Genomic DNA, 23,554 nt, shown 5'->3' with positions numbered 1-23,554 from the left:
CCGGGTCAGCGGCCTGGCAGAGGACCGGCCGGGCATCGCAGCGCGCTCCCCGCGGCTGCTTGGGATGAGGCTCACGCACCTCCTCTGCATTCTGCGCTCTCGCTGGCGCAGGGGCGAAGAGCTTTGAAGGAGCTGCCCTTTCATTATTAATATGATGATGATGTCTGACGCTGTGTGTGCACAGCGATGGCTCTCTGCCTCCAGTGGCACCCTGCCAAGGAAAGCACACGCTGCTCCTCGGGGAGGGGTCGCTGTCCCCCCCGTCAGCCTTTCCCCCATCCCCGGCTCTGCATCTCGGACGGTAAATAACGAAGTGGTTCTGCCCTGCACAGGCCCTCGCTGGATTGGACCCATGGGACATCGGTCCCCTCGCCGGCTCTGGCCCTGTGATATCCTGGGGATGCAGCCCAAGCGCTGGCTGAACACAGCGAGGGGGGTAAAGTGCCACCGAGCCCTGTCTTCTGGTGTCCTGCTCCCCAGAGAGTCCCGTCCCTGCCGGGGGCATGGAGCCAGCCTGAGCCCAGCCTCTGCCCGCCACCACCACTGCAGCTCTGCTCGCTGTCTTGGACCACAAAATAGAAGATAGTGTCTGAAATTTAAAAAAGAAGACGCATTTTAGTGCATGGGTCTGATCTCACATTGCTTCAATGGTTTGCTGCCCCCAGGCCAAGCTGGGACCCCCGGGCAGCGTGGGCTGAGCCGGCTTGGGGAGGGGAAACGCCCCAGGAGCCACAGCTCCGGCAGGACCAGCATCAAACCTCTCTCCCGTTTTTGCCCTCGGGCCACAGCCTGAGACATGAATCATCCCCTCCGTCTGCCTATCGATCTGGGCCAGGCTGCTGGCAGAAACCCGCTCCCCACCCAGGCAAGCCGTTGTCAGCCCCCGGGGGGTCCCGTGCCCAACGGTGCCCAGCTGTGGTGTGTGCCCAAGTCCTTGGGTGCATGGCTGCACCCTGAGCACCCAATCCCTCCCAGCGCATCCCATGGGGCCGGATCCAGGGCTGTGGGGCCACCGGGGTTGGCAGGGCTGGAGCCATGGGGCTCGACTGGTTGAGGACGCCCCTTCCCACGTCCCCAGCACCACAGCTCCAGCCAGACCCTGTGATGGGTAACGCGAGGTGACACGGCTTGGTGTGAGTCAGTGATGAGCCAGGCCAGTGTCCCCGCCGGCCCCTGGCCCATCTGAGCAGCATGCAAGGGCAGGGCTCACCCTGAGCATCACTTGGGTGCCAAGAAACACGTCCCCCTCTGCCAGGCAGGCACCCTCCGTCCCGCTCACCACCGCATTGCCACGGCTCAGAGAGCCACGCACCAGCCTGGCCACTGGGAACGGCACTGGGACCCGCCGAGGTGCACCCTGCACCCGCACCCTCGTGGGCACCCCAGGGTCAGGGTGCAGCAGTGGCATCCCAGCCCTATTTGCACACCCCTGCCTGCAGGCTTCCAGGCATCCCATCCCACACCAGCCTCCATGATTCGGTGGGGGTTATGTCAAGGTATGTTGGACTGCAAATTAGACAGCAGCCCGCTGCACGGTCCCGGCTCCATCTGCAGCAAATGAGTTGCTGGACTTGGAGAGTGTCCAGTTGTGCAGCTCGGCGTGCCTAACACCCAGGGCTGACAAGCCACTGAATCACTCCTCCCCGCGCTGCCAGGCCACATGAAGCCAAGATACATTTCTTTTTAATGATAAGTTTTTATTGTTTGGAGTTCAGCTAAAACAGCCTCCTGGGTGCCTGCAGCCTCCTGCTACCAGAACGGCCAAGCGGTGCAGGGGCCGAGCCCGGCCGGCGCGGGCACACCAGACACACCACCGGTGGAATGAGTCGGACGGTCTCAGCTGTAAAGGGAAGTCCTTGAAAACTGTCCGTGGGGAAGGAGCTGGGCTGACGGCCATCAGCATTGCCTGGTAAATCCAGACAACATCACCGAAGCCAAAGGCAGGATTTGCACCTGGCTGGGAGACTCCACACACACACACACTCACTCACACACACACACACCCCCCACACAGAGGCTGTGCTGCCCTCCCCACCCCAGAGAGCCCTTCGGCACTGTTTGCTGGCCTGGCATGCACCCAACTCTTCCCAAAATGGTCTGTGTGTCCTGGAGAGGAGCTGCTGGGACCCCTGGCCCCCTGTGCACACAACCTGCACCTCTGCTGCTGCTCTGCAGGGATTCAGCCCCCACCCCAGCGAAGATGCTGGGGGGTCCCAAGAGCGGCTGCGCCCCAGGGACAGAGATCCAGGGGGGGTCAGAGCAACCCCCAGCCCCGTTGTGCTGCCTGCCTGGGGGGACAGCCCCATGCTGCAGGAGGGGGAGCGTGCAGGGGGGCTGCAGGGACCCCCCCAGGAGGTTTCCCAGGGGCTTCTTGGCATTGAGAGAGAAACTAGCCTCCCCCCAAATGGATTAACACAGGGCTGAGCCATCGCTGCTCTCACGATGCTCCTCTGAACCTCTTAGCAACACTCCTGCCCGCAGGTCAGACAACCAGCAAATAAAAGATTTAAGGGAGGTGCCGCAAAGGTACGGTAAAGAAAACCACATCCACGCCCGGAGAGGTGGCGGTAAATCAGGCCGGAGAGGGACTCCTGCGTGGGAGCTGGCGGCACGCAGGGCCAGCACCGCTGCTTAGGGCTGGAAACGCGGGGGTTTGGGCAAGACACCCCACTGGCTGCCAGTGATGCTCCTGTGGGCATGGGTGTGAGCCCCTGTGCCAGGGGTCTGGTTGCCGCCTCCCCCAGCCAGCACCAGCCTTCCACTGTGCACTGGGTTTTGCTAAGAGGCCCCCAGGACTTTGGCTACCCTTGGGCACAAAGGTTTGGGGGGACGATGCCAGTGCCCCCCCCCCGCCCAGCACCCTCCCCATCCCTGCCCACTGGTGGGACTGAGCCCCTTCAGCGTGGGGTGCTGAACTGGGGACCGTAGCTTTGGAAAGGAGGTGAGCGGGTCCCCGGGACACCCAGCCCCCCCACCCCCACCCCCCTGAAACACCCCTGGACCTGCTGGCCCCAACCCCTGCCTTACCTGCTGCCGCTCCTCCAGCTGTGCCGCCACATCTGGGCAGCTGCGGGGCTGCGGAGCCCCGGGGCATGAGGGGGGGTGGGGGCTCGGATCCGGAGTGACTCCGGAGCCGGGGGGGGCGGCCGAGGGGGGTGCAGGGCAGCGCTGGGGGGGGCCGGGGAGAGTCCCCGGGGCATCGCCGGGCGGTGTCCCCGGAGCGGGGCCGGGGGAGCCCCGGGGGGAGCGGGGCGAGCGGGGAGGGAAGATCCACCCCCGTGTCCGTGCCTGTGTCCTGCCTCCCTCCTCTTCCTCCCTCCCTCCTCCTCCTCCTCCTCCTCCTCCGCCGCCGCCGCCGCCGCCCGTCCTCCCGCCGCGGCCAGCCGGGCAGCGCGGGCGGGCCGGGGGCTGCGCCGCCGGGGAGGGGGTCCTGGAGGGGGGGGTCTGGGCACTTGGGTTGGAAGTTGGCGGCGCGATGGGGAGCGAGCGCTGGAAAACCATGGGAGGAGCCTCGCAACTTGAGGACGGGCAGCAGGAGAAATCGCAGGTACGGGGCGGGGGGCGGCGGGGCAGGGGCCGGCCCGGGGGTCCCACCGCAGCCCCCCCGGTCTCCCAGCGAGCTTTTCTCCCGGTGCAGCCCGGCGGGGTGAGCTGCCCCCCGGTCCCCCCGCCGTGCGGAGCCCCCCGGGCTGCCTCCCCTCACCGCCCCCCCCCAAATTACTGAGTTTATTTATTTGCAGCCGGTGTCCCCTCGCCCCCAGCGCCGGGGGTGCCCCTCGGCCGGGCAGCGGGCGATGCTCCGGGGCTGCCACGCACGCTTCTGCTGAACCGCTGCACGTTTTAAACTGCTTAAATAACCCTTTAAAAGGGATTCGGCATCTCAGCTCCCTGCTGCAGCCAGAGTCATCCCTCTTGGTTCGGGGACTCCCGGCCTCCTGGCCCTCTCTTAACCTCCAGGAGCCCCCTTGGTTTTTGGGGGAGAGGCCGGCGTTGCAGTGGGGCGCGGCGAAGCGGTGGCAGAGCCTGCGGCGACGCGCGGGGGATCCGGCACGTGCTGGAGCCTGTTTGCACAACCTGCCGCACGTGTGCCAGCTCCTCCAGCCCAGTGGGCAGGTAGCGGCCAGCTGCCCGGCCTCCAGCCACCGAGCGTGCCAGAGCAGGTAGGGAAGCGCAGGCATGGCTGCGTGGCTGGGGCACGCGGCTGCCCTGCCTGCACTCTGGGTGCAGGCAGGGCGGGAAGGGAAGGAGTGCGGAGTATGGGCAAGCGTGCCTGGGAAGAGCTGGGGGAAAGCGAGCCTGTGAGTCAAGAGATGGAGCCAAGAGCTGGCAGCGTCTGCCCTCCCTCCACACCCCGGTGCTGGGAGAGGATGGGGGGAGCAGCCAGCCCCAGCCGTGAGACCCACTCACCCCCAGGTTTGCCACTTCCCTATCCCCCTTCCACCTGCAGCGATGCAGGAAAGGGACTTCTGCCTGACTTCTCCCTTCTGCACACCCTTCTCTGAGCCCTCTTCTCCTCCGTCAGCCCATGCATGCCAAACGGCTCCTTCGCCTCGCCGGAGAGGGGCTGCCCACCCCAAGAAGCCCCAGACCCCCACCCCAAGAGAGAAACCTCACTCTCCTCTGCCCTTCCCAGCAGAGCTGCCTCCCTGGCCTGCAGCCCCTCCACGCAGGGGTCCGAGTGGTGCCATCCGGCTGGAGCCGCTATCAGCCCGGCTTTGTCCCCGCCATGGCCCCAAGGATGAGCTGGGCAGGCTGGATCCAGCCCCACCACCCGTACAGGGCTGGACAACACAGCCTGGAGCTGGGGGTTCATGCAGGGGGCTGCAAAGGAGGCACGGAGTTTGCTGTGCAGCCGGTGCTGGGCTCCCAGCTCCCGCAAGCTCCAGTGGAAACCCAGCCCAGCCCACCTGCGTGCTCACCCACGGAGCCGGCTCCGGCGCACTCACCAGCCCTCTCCTCTCCTGGAGCTGCAAAGCGCACTGTGCTGTAGGAGCGGTAGCAGGCAGGCTTTGGATGACAGAGGAGAGCAGGTAACGGGAGCGGGATTCAGTTCATCTGCCTCTGTGCCTGCGGGGAGCGAGCGAAGTGCGGCGTTAGGCTCCGGGAGGGCACGGGGAGCAGCAGGGTGGAAGGGGGAAGCTGGGGTACAGCCCCTGCCCCAGGGCGAGCAGGGATGGGGGCTGCAGCCTTGCGCAAAGCTGAGCAGCAGCAGAGCTGGACAGGCAGGGAAGGTGGAGAGGGACAGGGGCAGCGGAGCAGCGCAGGGCGAGCAGCTGGGATGCAAAATGAGCTGCTTGAGCTGCTCTGGAGCAAGCAATGGCTTTGGCAGGGAGTGGGGGGCTGGCCCTTGCTGCCCTGGGGTTCCTTCGGGGCTGGGCAGACCCCAGCAGTAAGGTGTGGGGCAGCTGGGCTAAAGTTTGTCTCAGCAGCTGAGCCTGGGCAACGCAAACCAGTGTCTGCCTGCCCCAGAAGCACAACCAGGGCCCTGGTTTGTATCTGGCTGGGGGCACGGCTCAGGGGGCACCCAGTGGTCACTGCCCACCATCCCACAGCGCAGAGCTTGCCTGGCAAGCCGGCAAAGAGCAGCAGCTTTGGCAGGAGCAAAGGGCACCTCCTCCTCAAAAAGCATCTCCCACGGCAGAGCTCAGCCTCTCCTGCCACCGCTCTCCATCCATGCTCCCCGGGGGCCAGCCCACCTCCAGCTCTGCTCCGGCTGCCCCAGGGAGAAGCCGGCTCGCCTCCCCGCAGGCTGCGTGTGCCGGAGCCGCTGTCTCCCACGCCCAGCACAGCCGCTCGCCTGTCCGGCCGGCTGAGGAGGCTGGGAGACGCTTGGGTGGCAATGATGGGCACAGGGGCTGCAGGGACCCACGGCCCCAGGGTGCAAGGCAGCCCGCGGGCTGCTCGGGTGGTGTGGCTGGGGCACTGAGGACCCGGCCCAATGGGGCACGGTGGCCAAGCATAGAGATACTGCCTGAGCCAGCGCAGGGCATGGAGAGCCCAGCTCAGCTTTGCACTGGGGAGGCAACAGTGCCTCGGTTCCTGCCAGGGGCTCCCTCCCAGGCTCCAGCCCCAGCTCCAGAGCAGGTTTGCAAGTGAAGCTCCGCTCGTCCCGAGCACCTCCCAGCCTCGCAGCTTCTGCTCCCCTTAGGAAGGAGTGATTTGGAGACATCAGGTCCTCCAGCCTGATGGATGTCCCCAGGGAGACATCAAGAACCAAGGCAGGGGATTGTCCTGCAGCTGCCTGAAAGCCTTGGTAAGAAGATCCAGAAGCCCAGGTCCGTGCAACGGACAGCAGAAACCCCCAAAGCCACGAGGGCCATGGCCATAGTGGGGCAGGAGCGTGTGGCAGAGGCACCTGCAGGGCTCTGTGCTGGGAGCTGGGCGTGCAGCTGCAGGACTGCTGCGCTGGGGGAAGTTTGGGGGGACCCACACCCCAGTTTGAGCGTTGCTGGTGCCGCTGGCTGAGTGTTTCCCTCCTCTCCCCACTGCAGGTTGCCAGGTAACACAACCTGCCAGCAAAATGCCGTGGGACTCATAAAGCTGCCACTGCTTGGGATCTTGCGGTCACAAGCAGAGGTGGTTGAGTGTGAAGGGGATCGGCCCCCCTGCTCCTGCCCCAGTTCCCGGTGCCAGCAACAGGGCAGCGATGCTGGGGCTCAAAGGCTGGAAAACAGCTGGATGCAGCTCCTGGGCAGAGCTGTGGGGTTTTGGTGTGTTAAAGCCTGGTTGGGATTTGTGTGGCTGTGGGAAATGAAGTGTTGGCCGTGCACAGCTCCGCTCCTGAAACCCTTAATGCTCAGACGAGTCCCTCGGCTGTCACAGCCCGTCTGCGTGTCCCAGCAGGCACGGTTCAGGCTGGGGACATCAGTGCGGCGGGGAGCAGCAGCATGTGGGACAGGAGGGCACGGAGCTGGGGAGCTGAAGGTGCTGCAATAGCCAGGACAGCTGCGGGGACACGGTCCCTGCTCACCCCGCGGATCCCAAACCACTCAATGTTGGCCTCCGGTCGGCAGCCATCCCTCCTGTCACTTCTGTGCTCGCAGGGTGCCGAGGGGCTGGGTTGAGCCCAGGTCCTGGGAGTCCACGTGAGGGTGTCAGCGACAGGCATCTCCCACCTCCATCTGCCCCATCCTGCTGCTCCCAGGCGCCCCTCGTGCCCCCAAGCTGGGGCTCTGTGTGTACAAACACAGGGCAAACTCCTCGACCCTCTGCTTGCTGAAAGCTCCCCTTATTGCCTTTGACATCTCCTTTTAACGCACACCGAGGGGCTGAGCCTGGGGCTGCCTCATTCCAGAGGTCCCTGCAGGGTGGCTTCCCGTTCAGTCCAGTGCCGTTTGCATCTCCAGCCTTGCTCCATGGGCTGGGGAAGAAACCCGGAGCATCCCCCGGGGCTGGTGGGAGATCTGTGGCCCCCCGGACCCTGCCCGGCCAGCCCTGCCGCAGCCGGGGTCACCTTAATGCAAATGGTTGCGGGAGCGTGAATGAAATGAAGGGTGCTTGAAGGAAGGTGTCACTCCAGATAGATGTGCACAGGAGGGGACAGGGCCTGGGAAATCTTTGCAGATGCAGCAATTTTCCCCTCATTTCTGGGGAAAGTAGTCTTTGTCTCTCCGAATCTGCAGCTTTCTGGCAGCCCTGCAATTCCTTGTGACAGCCGCGGCCGGGGTCGGGGGAAAATCACAGCCTCTGTCCTGCAGGTGTAATGAGAAGGGGAGGCAGCGGGGCGGATGGGGGGGCTGATGGCGCTGGGTGGCAGCTCGCTCCCTCCACGCTGACGGCGTTGGCACTTCACGCTTTGCAAGGAGAAAAGGCTCTCGGTGCCCACGGAGCAGCTCCCGCAGGCTGAGCCGATGGGTCCCTGCAGCAGCGGAGCTGCTGGAGGTGCTCAGGGGGTTCAGAGACCTTTCCCACAGCGGCTCCCCCTCACCAGGAGGCTCCAGGACAGGTCCAAGGGCTTTGGGAGCAGCTCTGCTCCCCTCTGGCAGGCAGCAAGGGCACAAAGGGGAGAGGGACGCATGGCCCCCCACAGCTGGGAGATGCTCTGCGCAGGTCCTCACGATGCTTAGGGTGATGTGGTCCCAACATCGACCCACAGCCTCCCCTTGCTGCTGGGGACAGCCCCTGCCTTCCCTCGCCTCCTTGCTTTCCCCACGGTCCCAGGGACACCAGGAGTGTTTTCCCTTTTTCTCCCCGTATTTGTGCCCAGGGCAGCAGGGAGCCCCGCATGCACCCTCCCGGGAGCCGGGGCTGCTCCGGCTGCATATCACAGCCTTAAATAAAACATGTCAGTGGGAGCAGGCGGCCGCCGCGCATTCGCTCTCTTTATTATTTCATACCTCCGGCTCCCAGGTGGGTTTAGCTGCTTTGCTTGCTGAGCGCTCGCCCGTGGCCTCCGTGTCCCTGGCAGAACTGCAGGGCTCCCCAGGGTCCCCGCATCCCCTCCTCTGCCACGACCCCTGTGTCCAACATCACCTCCCACTGTTGCTGGAACCCCCCAAATCCCATGAGGGTTTGAACCCACCTCTCAGATAAAGGGGAGCGGGATGGGTCCATCCAGATGGGTCCTGATGGCGTCCATCTCTGTCTGCAGAGGATGAGCTGTGGGTACATCCTGTGCACCGTCCTGCTCTCGGTGGCCGTCCTCCTGGCGGTGACGGTCACGGGGGCCATCCTCTTCATGAACCACTACCACACGCCCGTCACCGAGTCACCCCCCGTCATCAGCACCAACCCCGAGGAAGCCAACGCGCTGGTCACCATCGAGAAAGCTGACAGCTCCCGCATCAACATCTTCATCGACCCCAACTGCCCCGACGCGGCGGGCACCTTCGGGCGCCTGGAGGGGCTGCAGAGCTCCCTGCTGCGTGCCATCACCGACCACGATGCCGAGGCCAAGGCCACCAAGAGCCAGCAGAAGGCTCTGCTGGTCACGGTGGCAGATGAGGTGGCCAAGCTGCTGACGCACGCCGTGCAGCTGCGCGCCGACTGCGATGGCCTCAAGAAGGGACACAGTGCCATGGGGCAGGAGCTCAGCGCCCTGCAGGGCGAGCAGGGCAGGCTCATCCAGGTGAGATGGGGCTGGGGGTGCTGCACGGCGCTCTTTGGGGACAGACCTCCCCTTGTCCCCATGTCCCCAGGGCACAGCTGCTTACAGCCCCTGCCCACGGTGTCCAGGGGAGACCTCCGGCAGAAGGAGCTGAGGTTTAAGGCAGGCGCTTGGAAACTGCAAGTTTGGAAGCACAACTTCAGGTCCAGCTCATCAGCCACCTGCATCTCACTGCCAAACCACCTTGGCGCCAGCGAGCCAGGTGTGCAGCCTCCCATGTGTGGGTCTCCCGGCTCTGGGTCCAGTCTGGGGGCTCCCAGGAGAGCCAAGCACAGCACAGGACCATCCCAAGGGCAGTTCATGCAGCAACCAGCCTCCCCTTATTTACAGTCTGAAAAATTTCCCGGCCAATGAGTTGTGCTGAAATGCTTACCTGGGTATGCTGGCAGTCTGCTGGGCGTCGTAGCAAGACCCAGGGCACGGCTGGATGCTCAGCTCCATGCCCGTCCCTCCTGGTGCTCATCACCTTCCGGCTGGAGCTGCTCGATCCCCGCTGCTTCGCTTTGCTCCCCGTCCTGCTGCTCTACCACAGCCACCCCACGTCACTCGCCCAGCCCGGGTCACCTCGGGGTACGGCGGAGAGCCGGCGGCTGTCTCAGGACACGGCTATTCCTGCCACCTCCGCGATCCTGTCCCCTTGCCCTAAGATGCTCTTTATCCTGCAGGGTGGCAGCACCGACGCACCCAGGTTTGGGGACTTAGCCCTGGCGGCGATAGGCACTATCTGGACCCTGACCCCGGGCCAAAAAGCACCGGAGATGCTGTATGGGATCTGCTGTGGTTTTTATGTCCCCACCTGGTCCCCAGCAGCCTGTATCCTGGCAGGGAGCGTTGCTGCCTGCAGGCATTTGGGGAGCTGTGGGAGCAGGCATCATCATCCTCACAGTAGAGTGGTGATGGGGCTGGGAGGGGAGTGGAAAGTGTCTAACCACATTTAACCTTGTCCCCACCATGTGTCCCCCCCACCCACAGCTGCTCTCGGAGAGCCAGATCAACATGGCTCGGCTGGTGAGCTCCGTCAGCGACGTCCTGGACACGCTGCAGAAGGAGCGTGGCAGCGCCCGGCCCCGGCTCAAGGCCGACCTGCAGCGAGCGCCGGCCAGGGGAGCGCGGCCCCGGGGCTGCTCCAACGGTGAGACGGCATCCCCATCAGTCCCCAGGGAGAGGGATGCACCCGGGGCTGCTCTCAGCAGGTCTCTGCCTAAGAAAAGGGGATGGAGACAACCAGCCTGGGGAAGGGATTTAATACAGTGGGGGGCTGGCAAGGAGATGGGGGAGATGGGGCAGGAGGAATATGGAAAGTTGTGGCCTAAAAGGGGTGTTTCTCACCATGCGGCCCCCAGTTGTCCATAAACCAACCTGCAAAGCCAGCACAAAAGCCACCTCGCACCCCTGCAGACCTACCCATTCACCACGCAGACATAGCTGGGGCAAAAGCAGAGCAAGAAGCGACCGTTCGCCTTCATTCGGGTGCAGATGGCAGCGCTGCATGGGACTCCGAATGAACAGTAACATTCATCATCATTTGGTTAAGAAGCAGCTGAGTAAGACTGTCCCGGGGCTGCGAGCACGTGCCCACACTCTGCCTGCAGCTGCCTGCGGGCATTGGCTCCCTCCTCCCCAGCTGGGTCCCAGCCTGCCCTTGCCGTCACACGGGGACATGGGGTTGGTCCCTGCCAGCTGCCAGCGGGGTCCCCGCGGTGGCTGCATCCGCCCCAGCACCGCTCGCCTTGAGCATCGGAGGAGAAAGGAGGGAAAGAGCAAGGCAGCACCGAGCCGCCAACTAGAGCTGGCAGCAAGGCTGAGGGCCTGAAACAAATAGCAAGACATTAAATTAGATCATTAATTAACCAGCTTTCCTCTCGTCCCACCCCATCCCAATGCCACGCTGCAGGCTCCCGGCCCCGAGACTGCTTTGACATCTATGCGAGCGGACAGCAAGAGGATGGGATTTACTCCATCTTCCCCACGCACTACCCCTCTGGCTTCCAGGTCTACTGCGACATGACGACCGACGGGGGCGGCTGGACGGTGAGCTGCTGCCGTGCCGGGGCGTGCCGGGCGATGCCACCGCCAGCTGCGGGCTGTCCCCACGCCGGGATGCCGGGGGTGGGAGATGTTGCTCTCGGCGCTTGGATGTGTCATCGGGATGGGGGATAAATGCTAATGGGGTCTGGCTGTGCGCAGCGTGCCCAGTCCTGTGGGGAAGCAAGCAAACAGGCTTGTCCACATTACCTGTGCTGGTGGCATCAGCAGAGCTGCCGGGCTGAGCCCTGTGCCAGAGCCCAGGGGCCCTGCCCGGGCCTGGGGAGCTTGGCTGGAGCTGGAGGGTGGTTTCAGGCAGGGACTTGGATGCCGTGGCTGGAGTTCATCCTTCTCGGTGGGGCTGGTGCCCGGCTGGGGCCCAGCGTAGCTGCGGTTGTGCCATGGGGTGAACGGCTGTGCTTCGCCCCATCCTCGTGGTACCGGTGAGCTGGTGCTGGGGCTCAGGACAGACCCCAAACCCAGCGCGTTTCGCCTCATCTAATGCAGGGGTGCCCGGGGCACCTCTGGTGCTGCGCTGATTCACTCACTCCCCGGCTGCCCTGTCCGATTCGCTTTGCCATCGTGGCTGCAACGGCCTCGTAATCACAGTAATGGGGGCAGGGAACGGGGCGGATGGGGGACGCAGTGCTGGCAGCCCCAAGCCTGGAGACCCCCCTCGCCCTCGGGGCCCCTTGGGTGCAAGCAGCCGGCTCAGGGTGCCAGCAGGGCAGCGAGGGGGTCCCCGGGAGGCAGCGGGGGTCTCATCGGGAGGGGTGGGAAGGCAGCCTCTCCCCCGAGGACACGCTGGGTGAGCCGAGCCGGCCAGCGCCCCTCCAGCTGGGTGCTCTAGGAAACAAATCCCCACGATCTGATTCCCCTAAGCAGCTTTGAGCAATGCCAGGAGGGAGCTTAGCCCCCCTGCCCTCAGGGGGCTGATGAGCCTTCGGCCTCAGTCTGCCCAGAGCCCACCCTGTGCAGGACCCAACCTGTCATGCACAGTTGGTACCAGTAGCTCCAGTGGGGAAACTGAGGCACAGCACAGCCCTGGGGACCCCAGCTCCTGGGGGGCTCACAGAGGGAAAAGGGGGGACCCCACTGGCTCCCCAGGGTAGGGGGGGTCCTTGCAAACCCCGTGCACAGTCTGCACAGCCTCCGCCAGACCCAGCCGTGCTTGAGCGGTGCCTGAAGAGCAGCCCAAGGTGATTAGCGAGACACTCAGAGGCTTATTTAAAGCTGCTGCAGCTGGGAGGGTTCCGGCTGGGCTGAGGAAGGGGCGAAGCAAGTGATTTTACACCCAGCAGCACCGTGGGCTCCAGCAGCAGGGCCGGCACGGTGCTACCTGCAGCACCACAGCCAGGCAGCACCAGGGCTCTGCCCTGCCTTGGCCGGGGCAGGGGAGCCAAACCAGGTGCCGAATCCTGGCATTCCGGAGATGCACCCAGAGCAGGGCCAAGGGTGCTCGCCCCAGGCTCCCATTTCTCAGGGCTGCTCTGCAGCACAGGCTCCCAAACGTACCTCCAGCCCCCCAGGGTGGTGGTGGGGTGTCTCAGCCATCCCATGGGGTTGGGGACAGGGAGCGGGTCCCTGGGCCACTGGCTCACCCAGGCTCCAGGTGAGCCATGGCACGGCTGAGTGCCGTAGTGCAAAGCCTGGGAAATTTCCCTTCCCTCCTCCTCTGGAGCGATTACTCCTGACATTTGGGCTTATTTGCATGTGGGTGGGTGGGTGGAAGCGATGGCAGCAGCTGAATCAATTTTGACTTGGGAGCTTGGGAGCTGCTGAGCTAAGCCTTAGCCTGCATGGATGGCTTAGAGACCACAGGGAGTGGGGCAGGGGGAAGAGCCGCCCTGATGCCCTGTCAGGGAGAAACCCAGCCAGGGTCGCTCACTGGGTGCTGCTCAGCACCTCCCCGTCCCCACGGCGTGATCTGCAGTGTCACCCTGTCCCCTTGCCAGCGGCAGGGTCCCTGGGTGTTCCCCATCCCCTTCGCTGGGAACGCTGAGCGAGGCACAGCCCTCGCCGGACCAACGCCTCTCCTCCCCGCGACGGCCGCATCCAGCCCGGGGTGGCCAAAGTCCCCTGCGCTGTGCGAGTGATTGCAGCTCTGGGGCTGTTTGCTGTGTATTTTGCCTGGTCGAAAAGCAGAAATCTGGCAGAGAGGGCAGCCAGCATCGGTGTCGATGCAGAGTAGGGTGACATGAAGGCAAAGAAATGTGGGAAGGAAGAGCCCCCAGCGCACCCCCCAGTCCATTTTGTCCCCGCCTCGGTCCTGCCCGCCAGCAGTGGGGCCATGGTTGCAGCCGGCTGGGGTGCGAGTGCGGGTCGGTGCCCGCCAGCGCCAATGGGACCATCCGCCTCCTGCGCTCAGCGCTGACTTTAATTGCAGCAACACCCCCAGGGTGACCCGAGCCTTGTGGCAGCGCCGCACTGCAGCCGTGTAATTGCCCAGCCTGACCCTGACTCCCCCCTTTCACACTCACCTCTGGAGCGTTATTAAAGTAATAACGAGGTGACGGAGGGCAGGGGTGGCTCGGCATCCCGGGAGGCCTGAAAAAGTTGCCTCTTCACATACTGTTGTCTTGGGAAGTCTTTGCAAATGCCCCGTGTTCCTCCCGGTATCCCTGAGCCTCCATCGCTGCCCAGTTGGAGCAAAGCCCCCCGGGATCAGCATCGCAGTCCTGTGAGCAATGGTGCCGTGACGGCTCCAGCTGCCTCAGCATCATTGTCCACGTACAGCACGTATTGGGAAGTGGTGGGAAAGCCAAAGGATGTGGAAGAAAAGGCTGTGCCGGCAGGACGAGGGCTGTGGCGATGTTAAGTGACAGCTTCCAGCTTCACGGACACCTGCTGCACCAGGGACGCTCATGGGGACGGCTTCGCCCAGCCTGCTCATCACCCACCAGAGGGGTCCTGGCGTGGGTTGGGGGGGTTTGAACAGACACTGATGCATTTACACATGGACTGGGATGAGCCGGAGGCAGCGGCTTACCGAGACGAGCCCAGGGAAATGCGTGCTGTTTCCAAAAGACGTGATTTGTGTGTTGCCACGAATGGGGACGAGACAATTCTGCTGGCGGGGACAGGCAGGAGCAGCCGGGTCCCCAGGACAGGCAGCACCGCCGGCTGCGGTGTTTGCGGGTGATCACACGGGGTTGGCGCTTCCCGGAGACCGGCTCCTGCGATGCTCCGAGTTTGTCTTCTCCATGGCTGAACCCAAAGAGGGTCTCCCCGCTGTAATGGGGGCTCAGAGGAACGCCGCGGGGCTGGGGCTGTGGGGTTCATGCTGTGGCTGCTGAAAAGCTGACCGGGAGTTTGAGTGCTGCGGTGGCAGAAAAATGACAGCCGAGCACCTTCCCAGGCTGTGGCTGTGGTGGGGTTTCGAGCCTGCTGGGGGTTTGGTGGGGGCTGGCATCATGGGGCTGTGGGGAGAGGGAGCAGAGCCTTCCCTCACCGCCAACACCACGGCAGGCATAGGCTGGTGCTCCCGCTTTTCTGTTTTTAACCCATTTTTTTAGGTTGGTGCCTTTGCAGGAGCCTGTCCCTGCCCAACGAGCAGAGTGCGACCGGGGGAGGCAGAGAGCGGGGGAGATGATAAATATTTCAGCCTTGCCTTTAAAGAAGGGAAGGAAATCCTTTTTGCTTAAGAGGGGGTGATGCATATTTGATGAGGAGGAAAAGAGCAGCAAGGCAGGGCTGGGAGCATGGCAGCGAGCCTGCGGGTCACCGGTGCCTGCAGCATCCCGGTGCATGCAGCATCCCGGCGCAGGGAGCAAGGAGGAGGCTCCCACATCCCCACCTGCATGTGGGAGAGGTGGGTGCACAAGTGAAGCACGAGGAGGGACCATGCATGAGAGATGATGAGGATGGAGCAGGAGACCCAGGAGGACACAGGACCTCCAGCACCCACCAGCCATTCTGACACGGTTTCGAACCCCCTGGGGCTGAGCCCGGTGGGCAGCAGGGCACCAAGGGCTCCTCCAGCACCCGGGGTGATTGCTGAGCCGTGCTGAGGCTCAGCCAACAGAGATGTGCCCCGCACGCTCCCCTGGGCACCGCTCAGGCAATTGGCCTATTTACAACCGCGGGTCAAAGCCGATTAAGAGGGAGCATCGGTGCTGCCTCCGCCGCCTTCCCGTGCGGTGGCACCGGAGTCGACATCGGCCGGGGAAAATCAGCTTCGGGCCCCCGTCCAGCCGCGCCATCCCCCCTCTCCCTGCAAGCCTGAAGAAAGCCCCTTTAAACGGGCTTAACCGCAGCTTCTCAAGTGCTCAACGCAGGGATAAAAATTAAGGCTCTAATTCTAGAAGGTAAGTACAGCAGGATCAGAGCTGTGCCATGCTGAGGAGCGTGCTGGAGCCTGCACTGGGCACCCACAGCCCCCAAAATGCTCATTTGGTGAAGGGCAAAATGGCATGAAGTTCATGAGCTGGGTCTCCTCCGCATGCCGGGATGAAACCCTGCACGTGCAGGAGGGCAGGAGCAGCCGGGGGAAGGCTGCGAATGGGCGTCCCTGCAACGGAGAAAAGCATGGCGGCTTCCTGGCCAGCGCAGGGGCTCGGCGGCATTGCCCGAGCCTGGGATGCTGGAATCAGGGTGAACGGGCTCGGTGGCACAGCCCAGCCCCAAAGACAGGGGGCTCTGGCCCCTTGGCTGCTGGTGCATGGGGTGGCAGTTCCTAAATCACCGAGCACCCCTTCTCCCCCCCCACCGCAGCCATCGGAGCATGGCGCTTGGTGGCAGTCGGGCAGGCTGGCTCAGCCAAGTTTAATGCAATTAATCCAGGGCTGGAGGCTTAATTAAGTTCAAATGGTCAGACACGGCATAGCATTTTCTGGATCATTGTCAATAAATCAAACCCGAAACTACGGATAAAAGGGGATGAAACACACAGGGCAAGACATGCCGATGAGCAGATGGGAGAGAAAAAGGGAAAGGCTCCGAGGAGAAAAGCCGTGTTGAGCCCCCGGGATCTGGCAGGGATCTGGCTGGGATCTGGCCGGGATCTGGCCGGGATCTGGCCGGGATCTGGGGGCTCTGCAGGAGTTGGGGTGGTCAGCGCCCCACAGTTACTTTCTCTGGGATGGCTGACGAGGCCATCACAGGAACGATGCCTGATAACGGGGCGGCTGCCCAGGAGAGAGCAGGGACCCGGGAGTTTTACATGACACCGAGCAACCCGCCATTTGCAGGGTGGCTTGGACTGACCTGGGCAGCGCGTGCTGCAGGGACAGACCTCGAGTCATGCCGTCTGTCCATCTGTCCATACCTCTGCTCCTGCATGCAGTGGCAGAGCCCAGGCTGTTTCCCACACACAGCTGGGTGCAGGGTGGGTGCCCACCCCTCCCAGGGGCACTGGCCGCCTTCCCACAGGACCACACCAGGGTTTCCCGAGCTCTGCTCCCATCTCCAGGCAGAGGATCCAGTGAAGTGTTTTATCTGAACCGACTCACCCGTCCCTAGGAGCCTGGTCTGGCATTTCCCTGGGGACCTGCTCGCCAGCATCCCTGTGTAATTACTGAGTTGAAAGGGTTTAATTTGTGCCCGTGTCTAATAAGACAGAGGCGGGGAGGGGTGGGGAGCAGGGGGGCTGCTCGGGGTGCGCAGGCTCGGAGCAACCCCACAACCGACACCCCGTGTGTCTCCCTCCCCAGGTGTTTCAGCGGCGGGAGGACGGCTCCGTGAACTTTTTCCGTGGCTGGGAAGCCTACCGGGATGGCTTCGGGAAGTTGACAGGAGAGCACTGGTTAGGTGCGTGGGGCTGGCAAAGCCTGGGGCCCCCCAGCCCCCCCAGGGGATCTGGGTTTTCCTTTGCGAAGGAGAGGACGCTGAGGCCCCCTTGGCCAGCACTCGCGTCCTAGGAGTGACAGCCCAGGCAGGCGGGGAGGGGACCGGGTGGCTGCACAGGGGTAGGGAAGCGATGGGGCTGTTTGCCCGCGAGCTGAGCACGTGCCCTTGGCTGTGCAGCAATAACAGAGCAAGGGCCGGAGGGTGGGAACCGCTCCCCATCCCACCCTGCACCCCCTCCCTAGGGACCCCTGGCCACCCCATCCCTGCCGGGGTCCCCGCACTCACCCCCTCCTTCCACCGCAGGGCTGAAGCGGATCCACATGCTGACGGTGCAGGGCAGCTACGAGCTCCGCATCGACCTAGAGGACTTTGACAACGGCACTGCCTTCGCCCACTACGGCAGCTTCGGCGTGGGGCTCTTCTCTGTCGACCCCGAGGAGGATGGGTACCCCATCTCCATCGCTGACTACTCGGGGACGGCAGGTAGGGTGTCAGGACGGGGGGACGCACGTGGTCCTTTGGGGCAGGGGGAGCCCACAGGCACCAAACCTCATGTTAGCCGTCTCCTCCGGCACTGGCGGCGGTGCCGGCTGCATCCCTGCAGCCACAGGGAACTGGAGGCGGGAGAGGGGCTGCGGTTGGGCATTTGCAGGGTGGGTGACGCCAAGTGCCCTGTACATCACCGAAGGAGCCCCATTGGGGTGCCCAGCAGATCCCCCCCGGGTAGGAGACAGCCCAAGGGCAGGGTGAGGGGCAGGGTGAGGGGCAGGAGGGGCCCATCACAGCTCCTTTCCCCCGGCGGCAGGAGACTCCTTCCTGAAGCACAACGGGATGAAGTTCACGACCAAGGACCTGGACAACGACCACTCAGAGAACAACTGCGCAGCTTTCTACCACGGCGCCTGGTGGTACCGCAACTGCCACACCTCCAACCTGAACGGGCAGTACCTCAAGGGCCACCACAGCTCCTACGCCGACGGCATCGAGTGGTCCTCCTGGACCGGCTGGCAGTACTCCCTCAAGTTCACCGAGATGAAGATCCGGCCTGTCCGGGAGGAGAATTAACTGGATGGCATGAGCCCCCCCCACCCCGTGCCCAGCCCCCTGCCCTTCCCCACTGCCCCGCAGCCCTGTCCCCCCCAGTTGCCGTCCTCCCCGAGGGCTGGCCCATCTTCGAGGGGCCCCTGGGGAACATCTGCCCCCGGGGAGGGCGGCTTTTGCTCCCTGGTGCCTATGGACATCACTGGACTTTTGCTCCCTGCTGCCATGGCTCCTCTGCAGCCCAAACAGGTCTCCTGGTCTCCTCACCCACGGCCGGTGCTTATGGCTGTGGCAGAGAGGGCAGCGGGCTGCAGGGATTTGGGGAGCGGTGCCCAGCAGTGTCTGGCAAGGAGAGGAAGGGGCTGCCTGGAGGGAGGGAGGAAGGGATGCGGCAGGCTGGGCACCTCCGCTCATCTCCACTTCGGGCATGGACAGCCGGCCGTAGCCTGGCCAAGCTGGCGAGGGACTGGGGGACAAATCACCGTGGGGAGCCCTGGGCCCCGCAGAGCCCCCGAGACTGGGATGAGGCTGCTGCTCCGCAGTTCCAGCTCACCCCACGGTGCTACTGGGGACGGGGAGGGCTTGGCTGGGTTGCAGCCCATGCAGACGCCTGACCGTGCCAGGAATTCCTTCGCTGGTCTGCACAACACTCGCCTCTGCCCCTGCAAGAGCAATGGAGCTGGAAAGGGACAACCACAAACTCCTTCATCCCCATTGTCCCTGTCCTGGCTCCTGCAGCTCCCAGCAGGTTGGGACACCCCAAAGCAAGCTGGCCCGGTGCTGCAAGGACACACACCCAGAACAGAGCACGGCACGGAGCAGTTTTGGTGGTGCTGGGGAAACAGGGAGTATGGCAAGGAGGCGGAGGCGAGGAAGGCTCAATTCCTGGCATGGCTCTGCCTGTGTTTCACATCTCCTCCCTCCCATCCAGACCCGCTCAGATTCATCTTGGACTTTCACCATCCAAGAGCTGTGACCTTTCCTGAAAGCCTTGACTTTGGACAGCGTGCCCACGTGCCCCCGCGCGAGCCCCCTCCGCTCACTCCCAGCCCAGGGACCCGCATTCATTTTCACCCAGGATGAGCCACGCTCTGGCTCGGCACCTGCAGATAATCAAAGCCTTTCATTTCTCCAAATCCCATTAAGGTTTTGCAAAAAGAAGCCCCGAGTGGGGCTTAGCATCTGCAGGGCCCTGATAACCGGGCGGCAGGTGATGCCTCGTGCCGGCCGACCCGAGGAGGAGCTGCAGCATGGTGTGGGGCTGACTGCTCCCTCTGGCTCCCTGGGAGGACTCAAATGGGGGATTTTGTCCAAAAAAAAACAAAACCCAAGCCTGAGTGGGCTGTGTAGGAACAGGGAGGGGAGGGGGACAGCCGGGACCCTGCCACCCTTTACGTGATTTTCTGCCTGTACTACAGCAGCGATGGGGAGCAGAGCCCCCGCCCCAGGCTCTGCCCCCAGAAACACCGTCGGATGGACTGACTGCCCGCGGAGGGGAGGAAAGCTCCTGCCGTCCCCATTTCCAGGGGTGCTTAAGGCACGAGATCAAAGGCTCATCTTCCCGGCTGTGGCAGATTTGTACTTCCCTGCGTGCTTCTCCTTTTTTTAAGCCTTCCCCACCTCCGACCCTGTGCTGGACGAGCTCTTTCGCCTGCCGGGCAAGTCCCTGTCTGTCTGTCCTGCTGGGGAAGCAGGGACAAACAATGCATTGGGGCTCACCGCAGCTTTCCCCTCCGCCAGAGACGTTCCCCGGAGGCCTCGGGTGAGGAGGAGCTCCAAGCGCAGGCACCAGCTCTACCCACTCCATCCCTGCCCAGAGCAGCTGGCCAGGCTGGGTTTCTGGAGTGGTGGGATTTGGAGGAGCTCGGTGGTGGCATTTCCTAGCCAGCACAAGAGCAGGAGCCCCCGGCAGCTCCTGAGGGGCTTCCTGCGCCCCACAGGACCCCTCCGGAATGGGTCCCATGCAGGTGGGGAGCACGATGCCCGTTTTATTTTTTGTTCATTTATTTCAGTAGATTAGCTGTAGCTGGGTTTCCTAGCACTCACCTTCAGGACAAGAAGGCACACGGAGCCACGTGCCCCGGCCAGGAAGGCTCGTCCCCTCCCTGGACCCCTCCACTGGTGATTTTCCGTGCTGGGGAGGGGACAGCGTACGTGCAGTTTGTTGGTAGCACACCCTTGTGTAACTGCCCGTGTCACCCAGGACTCCCTAATGACTTTGTTTTGAATTGCACGAGAGGTATTTAATCCACACTGAGATGCAGGATTTCCCAGGATTATTCCCAAGAGCGCACGCGTCGCTCTGCGGCCCCGGATTAGGCTAAACCCGTCCGTGGTGACACCTGCCCGGAGAGGGGTGGGCAGGGGCGGCCGGTGGGTCCGGGACCTGGCCACATACCTTCCCGGCGAAGCCCTGGGCCGGGTCGTGGTGTGTAGCAGTGCCGTGAAGTCTAGGTCGTGTGTGAGTGGTGTCCAACGCTGTACATGTGGACTTTCTAAACTCCTTAATAAAAGGAACTCATCGTTAGCTGGCGTGTTGGCGGCTGCGCCCATGGCACGGGGACATCGCCAGAAGAACCTGCCATGGCGATGGCAAAGGGAGCAGCACCGGATTACCACAGCTCCTGCCATGCTGCGGGTGACGGCTCCTTCTCTGCGCCAGGCTCATGGCACAGCATCCCCGGGAAGCGGCCCATTGTGGGCTTGGCCTGCCCAAACTGTTCTGCAAAACTGCCGGGGAGGGCTGGGGAGAGCCGGCGGGGCCACGGAGACTTCCCAGGACTCCAGGGGCTGCAGCCCAAACCCAGGCACTGCGGGACCTCGGGGTGGCCTTGGGGCTGGGGCAGGGGGTGGCAGGTCTCGGTGCCAAGGGGACCGACTCCCCCCTGCCTGCGCTCTTGGGCAGGGCGCCGCTGCCCACCACACGCCCCGCTCCGCCCCAGGCCAGGCCAGACCCAGGAGGGGACAGCCGAGTGCCAGGCGTTGGGGACCACACTTTAGCACCAGTGGCTGCGTGCACTGGCCAAGGGTGGGGGAAGCACTCGGGCTTGCGCACGCAGGGCCAGTCCCTGAGCGGGTTTGGGGCTGCAGGCGTCTCCGCCAGTGCCTGCACACCCACCGCACTTGCACAAACCTCTAGGACCCCCAACAGCCGCACACAAGTATGCACTGGCTGAGGGGGCGGGGGACACTCATGGCCCTGGACGAGACCCTCTCTCCCACCAGCGTCCCCGCCAGCTGCCGGCAACTCAAGGCCAGCTCCAGCACAGCACGCACCCAGCCTCTCCTCCAAATGAGGCAGCAAACGAAGGAGGCGCGTTAATCAGCAGTGGTGCCGCGCTCCCATTGTGGCGGCTTGACTTGGCCAGCCCCCGTCCCCCTCTCCAGCCCCCTCCCCACGAGGATCCCAGCCTCTGCTCCGTGCAGCCACAGCCCCGCGAGCCAGCCACGCGCTCAAGGGGTGACACGGCAATTAGCACCGGCGGGTATTTAACGGCGGGTGAAGCAGGCTGGCCAGCTCAGTCTGGGCACAGGGCGGCACGGAGCAGGGCCAGGGCAGGCGGCACTGAGGCATCGCCCGAGGAGGAGAGGTGAGTTGCTGGCGGCAGTCTGTCTGTCTGTCTTCCTCCGTGTGCCTGCTTCACACCCTGCCTCAACAGGCAGCGAGGAGGCAGAGGCTGGTGGGAGGCAGCTGGGGGCAGCAGGCAGGGCCGCACAGGGCACCCACCCTTATCCCCAGCCCCTGGAACGGGACTCGGCAGCACCAGTTGCTGGTGCTGGGAAGGTGCTCCCTGCTCTGGCTGCACCCAGCGATTTGGCTGCAACCGGGAGCAAAAGGGGAGAGCGCAGAACAGCGGCAGGGAGCACCCCAAAGCAAAGCCCGCAGGCAGGGAGGTGCTGGGGAGGGCAGGCAGGTGCTTGGGCTCAGCTGGGTCCGGTGCAGGAGCAAGGAGCACCCACAGCAGGCCCCCCCGCTGCAAGCACAGGGTAGAGCCCCTGGCCCCTGTCACCAGCAGTGACTTTTAACATGTGCAGCAAAAAATAATAATACTTTAAAAAATCCATTTCCCCTTTCTGAGCCTTTGCGGGAGGAGGAAGGGGAGGCAGAACAGCCCTGCCCGCACTCAAGGTCACCCCGAGTGCCTGTGGCATCGCCACTCGCGGGCCAGGACCGTGCTCCCTCCCGCTCTGCTCAGCAGACCCTGCTGCCGCGGGGGCACCTCCGAGCCCCACAAAGCAGAGGGATGCCGAGCACCTTCCTCCGCACTCGCATTAGCCAGGCACTGCAGGTAGGACCTGCGCGATGGGAAGACAAGGCCGGCTCAGGTGAATGCACTTAAGTCCTCCCCGCAGTGCCTCTAAGAGGAGCAGGCGGCTCGGGAGCCCATCAGCCTGCCCAGCTAATAGCCCACTCAGCCACCCCCATCCGAGCAGAGCCCAGCTCTTGGCTGCAAACCAGGGGAGTAGCTGCAAGGCTGTAATTTGTGAGCACAGAGCGGCTAAAGGTGAAGGGGAGCAGGTCTGAAGGAGGCAGGGGAGAGGCAGAGCGAGCTCAGACCCCCCCAGCACCCCTGCTGCAGGTGGGTGCTGGGGTGGAGGCTGCAGGAGTGGTGGTGGGTGCTGGAGGGGGGTTCTCGCAGGCTGTAGGGGTGGCAGGGCTGGTTTGTGGGTGCTGCAGCAGGAACGGGGAACGCGTGCTAGCCAAGAGCAGCCCTTGCTGCTGCTTTAGCCACTGCCCGAGGACGCCCTGAGGTTTACCGACCATGTCTTTCCATTCCTCTGCTTCCCCTAGATGAGAGCACCCTACTCACTGTCCTGCCTCGTCCTCCTGAGCCTGGGGGCCTGCTTCCCTCCTAGTGAGCGGCAGGAGCTGGGAGACCCCGGGGAAGGGACCCCGCTCAAGCCCAGCTGGCAAGCGGCAGCAGCTGAGGACTCGGGTGCCTGCTGGAGGGCAGGAGTGAAGCCGAGATGCAGCAAGGAGCTAAGCACGCTGCTGGGCATCGCCCAGGAGCTGCGGGGCTACGGCAAGGAGGGCAGCAGGCAGCGGCTGGGCAGGCGGGGGGGCTCCGAGCTGCTGCCGGTGGGAGGCGAGAAGCGCAGCGGCACGCTGGGGAACCTGGCCGAGGAGCTCAACGGCTACAACAGGAAAAAAGGGGGCTTCACCTTCCGCTTCGGGAGGTGAGGGCCTGGACTCAACCCCTCACCTCCTGCAGGTCGCCCCGTCCCATCCTTCCCTTCCATCCCACCTAGGTTTGCTCAGACAAAAGGATATCTGGGGGCTGTGCTGCTGGGATTGCCTTGGGGAGGGGGGACATCGCGTTTGCTCCACTTGCAGCCCTGCCACAGATCTCGCATCCCCTTTCCCAACCGGTGCAATGGAAGAAGAGGAGAATGCCTTAAAAAGAACCCACCGCGTCCCTTCCCCAGTCACACGCGGCCTTTGCTGGGGCACGGTGCAAGTGCCCCGCGGTGCAGGCAGAGAGCGGGGATGCCACCCTGGGACAGGCAGGGCTGGCAGGGCCTGACGTGGAGGCTGGAGGTAGGCAGGCTGAGGGGTTACAGTGGGATAGTCCTGGTGGTGACAGTCCCCTGGGG

At 63.9% G+C, this 23,554-nt stretch overlaps 2 protein-coding genes across 3 annotated transcripts; both read left to right on the top strand.

Annotated features, from left to right (window-relative positions):
* The first annotated feature begins 3,448 nt into the window (after window positions 1-3,448).
* On the top strand, window positions 3,449-20,432 carry FIBCD1 (fibrinogen C domain containing 1). Of its 2 annotated transcripts, none has more exons than XM_087752951.1 (7): window positions 3,449-3,547; window positions 8,591-9,067; window positions 10,079-10,238; window positions 11,001-11,137; window positions 16,783-16,879; window positions 17,222-17,401; window positions 17,724-20,432. In XM_087752951.1, the coding sequence occupies exons 1-7, from the start codon at window positions 3,476-3,478 to the stop codon at window positions 17,981-17,983; spliced, it is 1,383 nt and encodes a 460-aa protein (XP_087609077.1). In that variant the 5' UTR covers window positions 3,449-3,475; the 3' UTR covers window positions 17,984-20,432. The 2 variants fall into 2 exon arrangements, with proteins under 2 accessions (XP_087609077.1, XP_087609078.1); XM_087752952.1 differs by lacking the exon at window positions 3,449-3,547 and adding an exon at window positions 4,942-5,030.
* A 1,064-nt stretch (window positions 20,433-21,496) lies between these two features.
* QRFP (pyroglutamylated RFamide peptide) lies at window positions 21,497-23,141 on the top strand. The gene is made up of 2 exons (XM_009477074.2): window positions 21,497-21,549; window positions 22,752-23,141. Exon 2 carries the CDS (start codon window positions 22,752-22,754, stop codon window positions 23,139-23,141), a length of 390 nt encoding a protein of 129 aa, XP_009475349.1. The 5' UTR covers window positions 21,497-21,549.
* Window positions 23,142-23,554: the final 413 nt, after the last annotated feature.

The sequence above is a fragment of the Nipponia nippon genome, unplaced genomic scaffold (assembly GCF_047370975.1).
Source record: "Nipponia nippon isolate SJK-2023a ecotype South Korea unplaced genomic scaffold, ASM4737097v1 scaffold_16, whole genome shotgun sequence".
In the NCBI taxonomy this organism is placed as follows: Eukaryota; Metazoa; Chordata; class Aves; order Pelecaniformes; family Threskiornithidae; genus Nipponia; species Nipponia nippon.
This window is presented reverse-complemented; position numbering and strand designations above follow the sequence as displayed.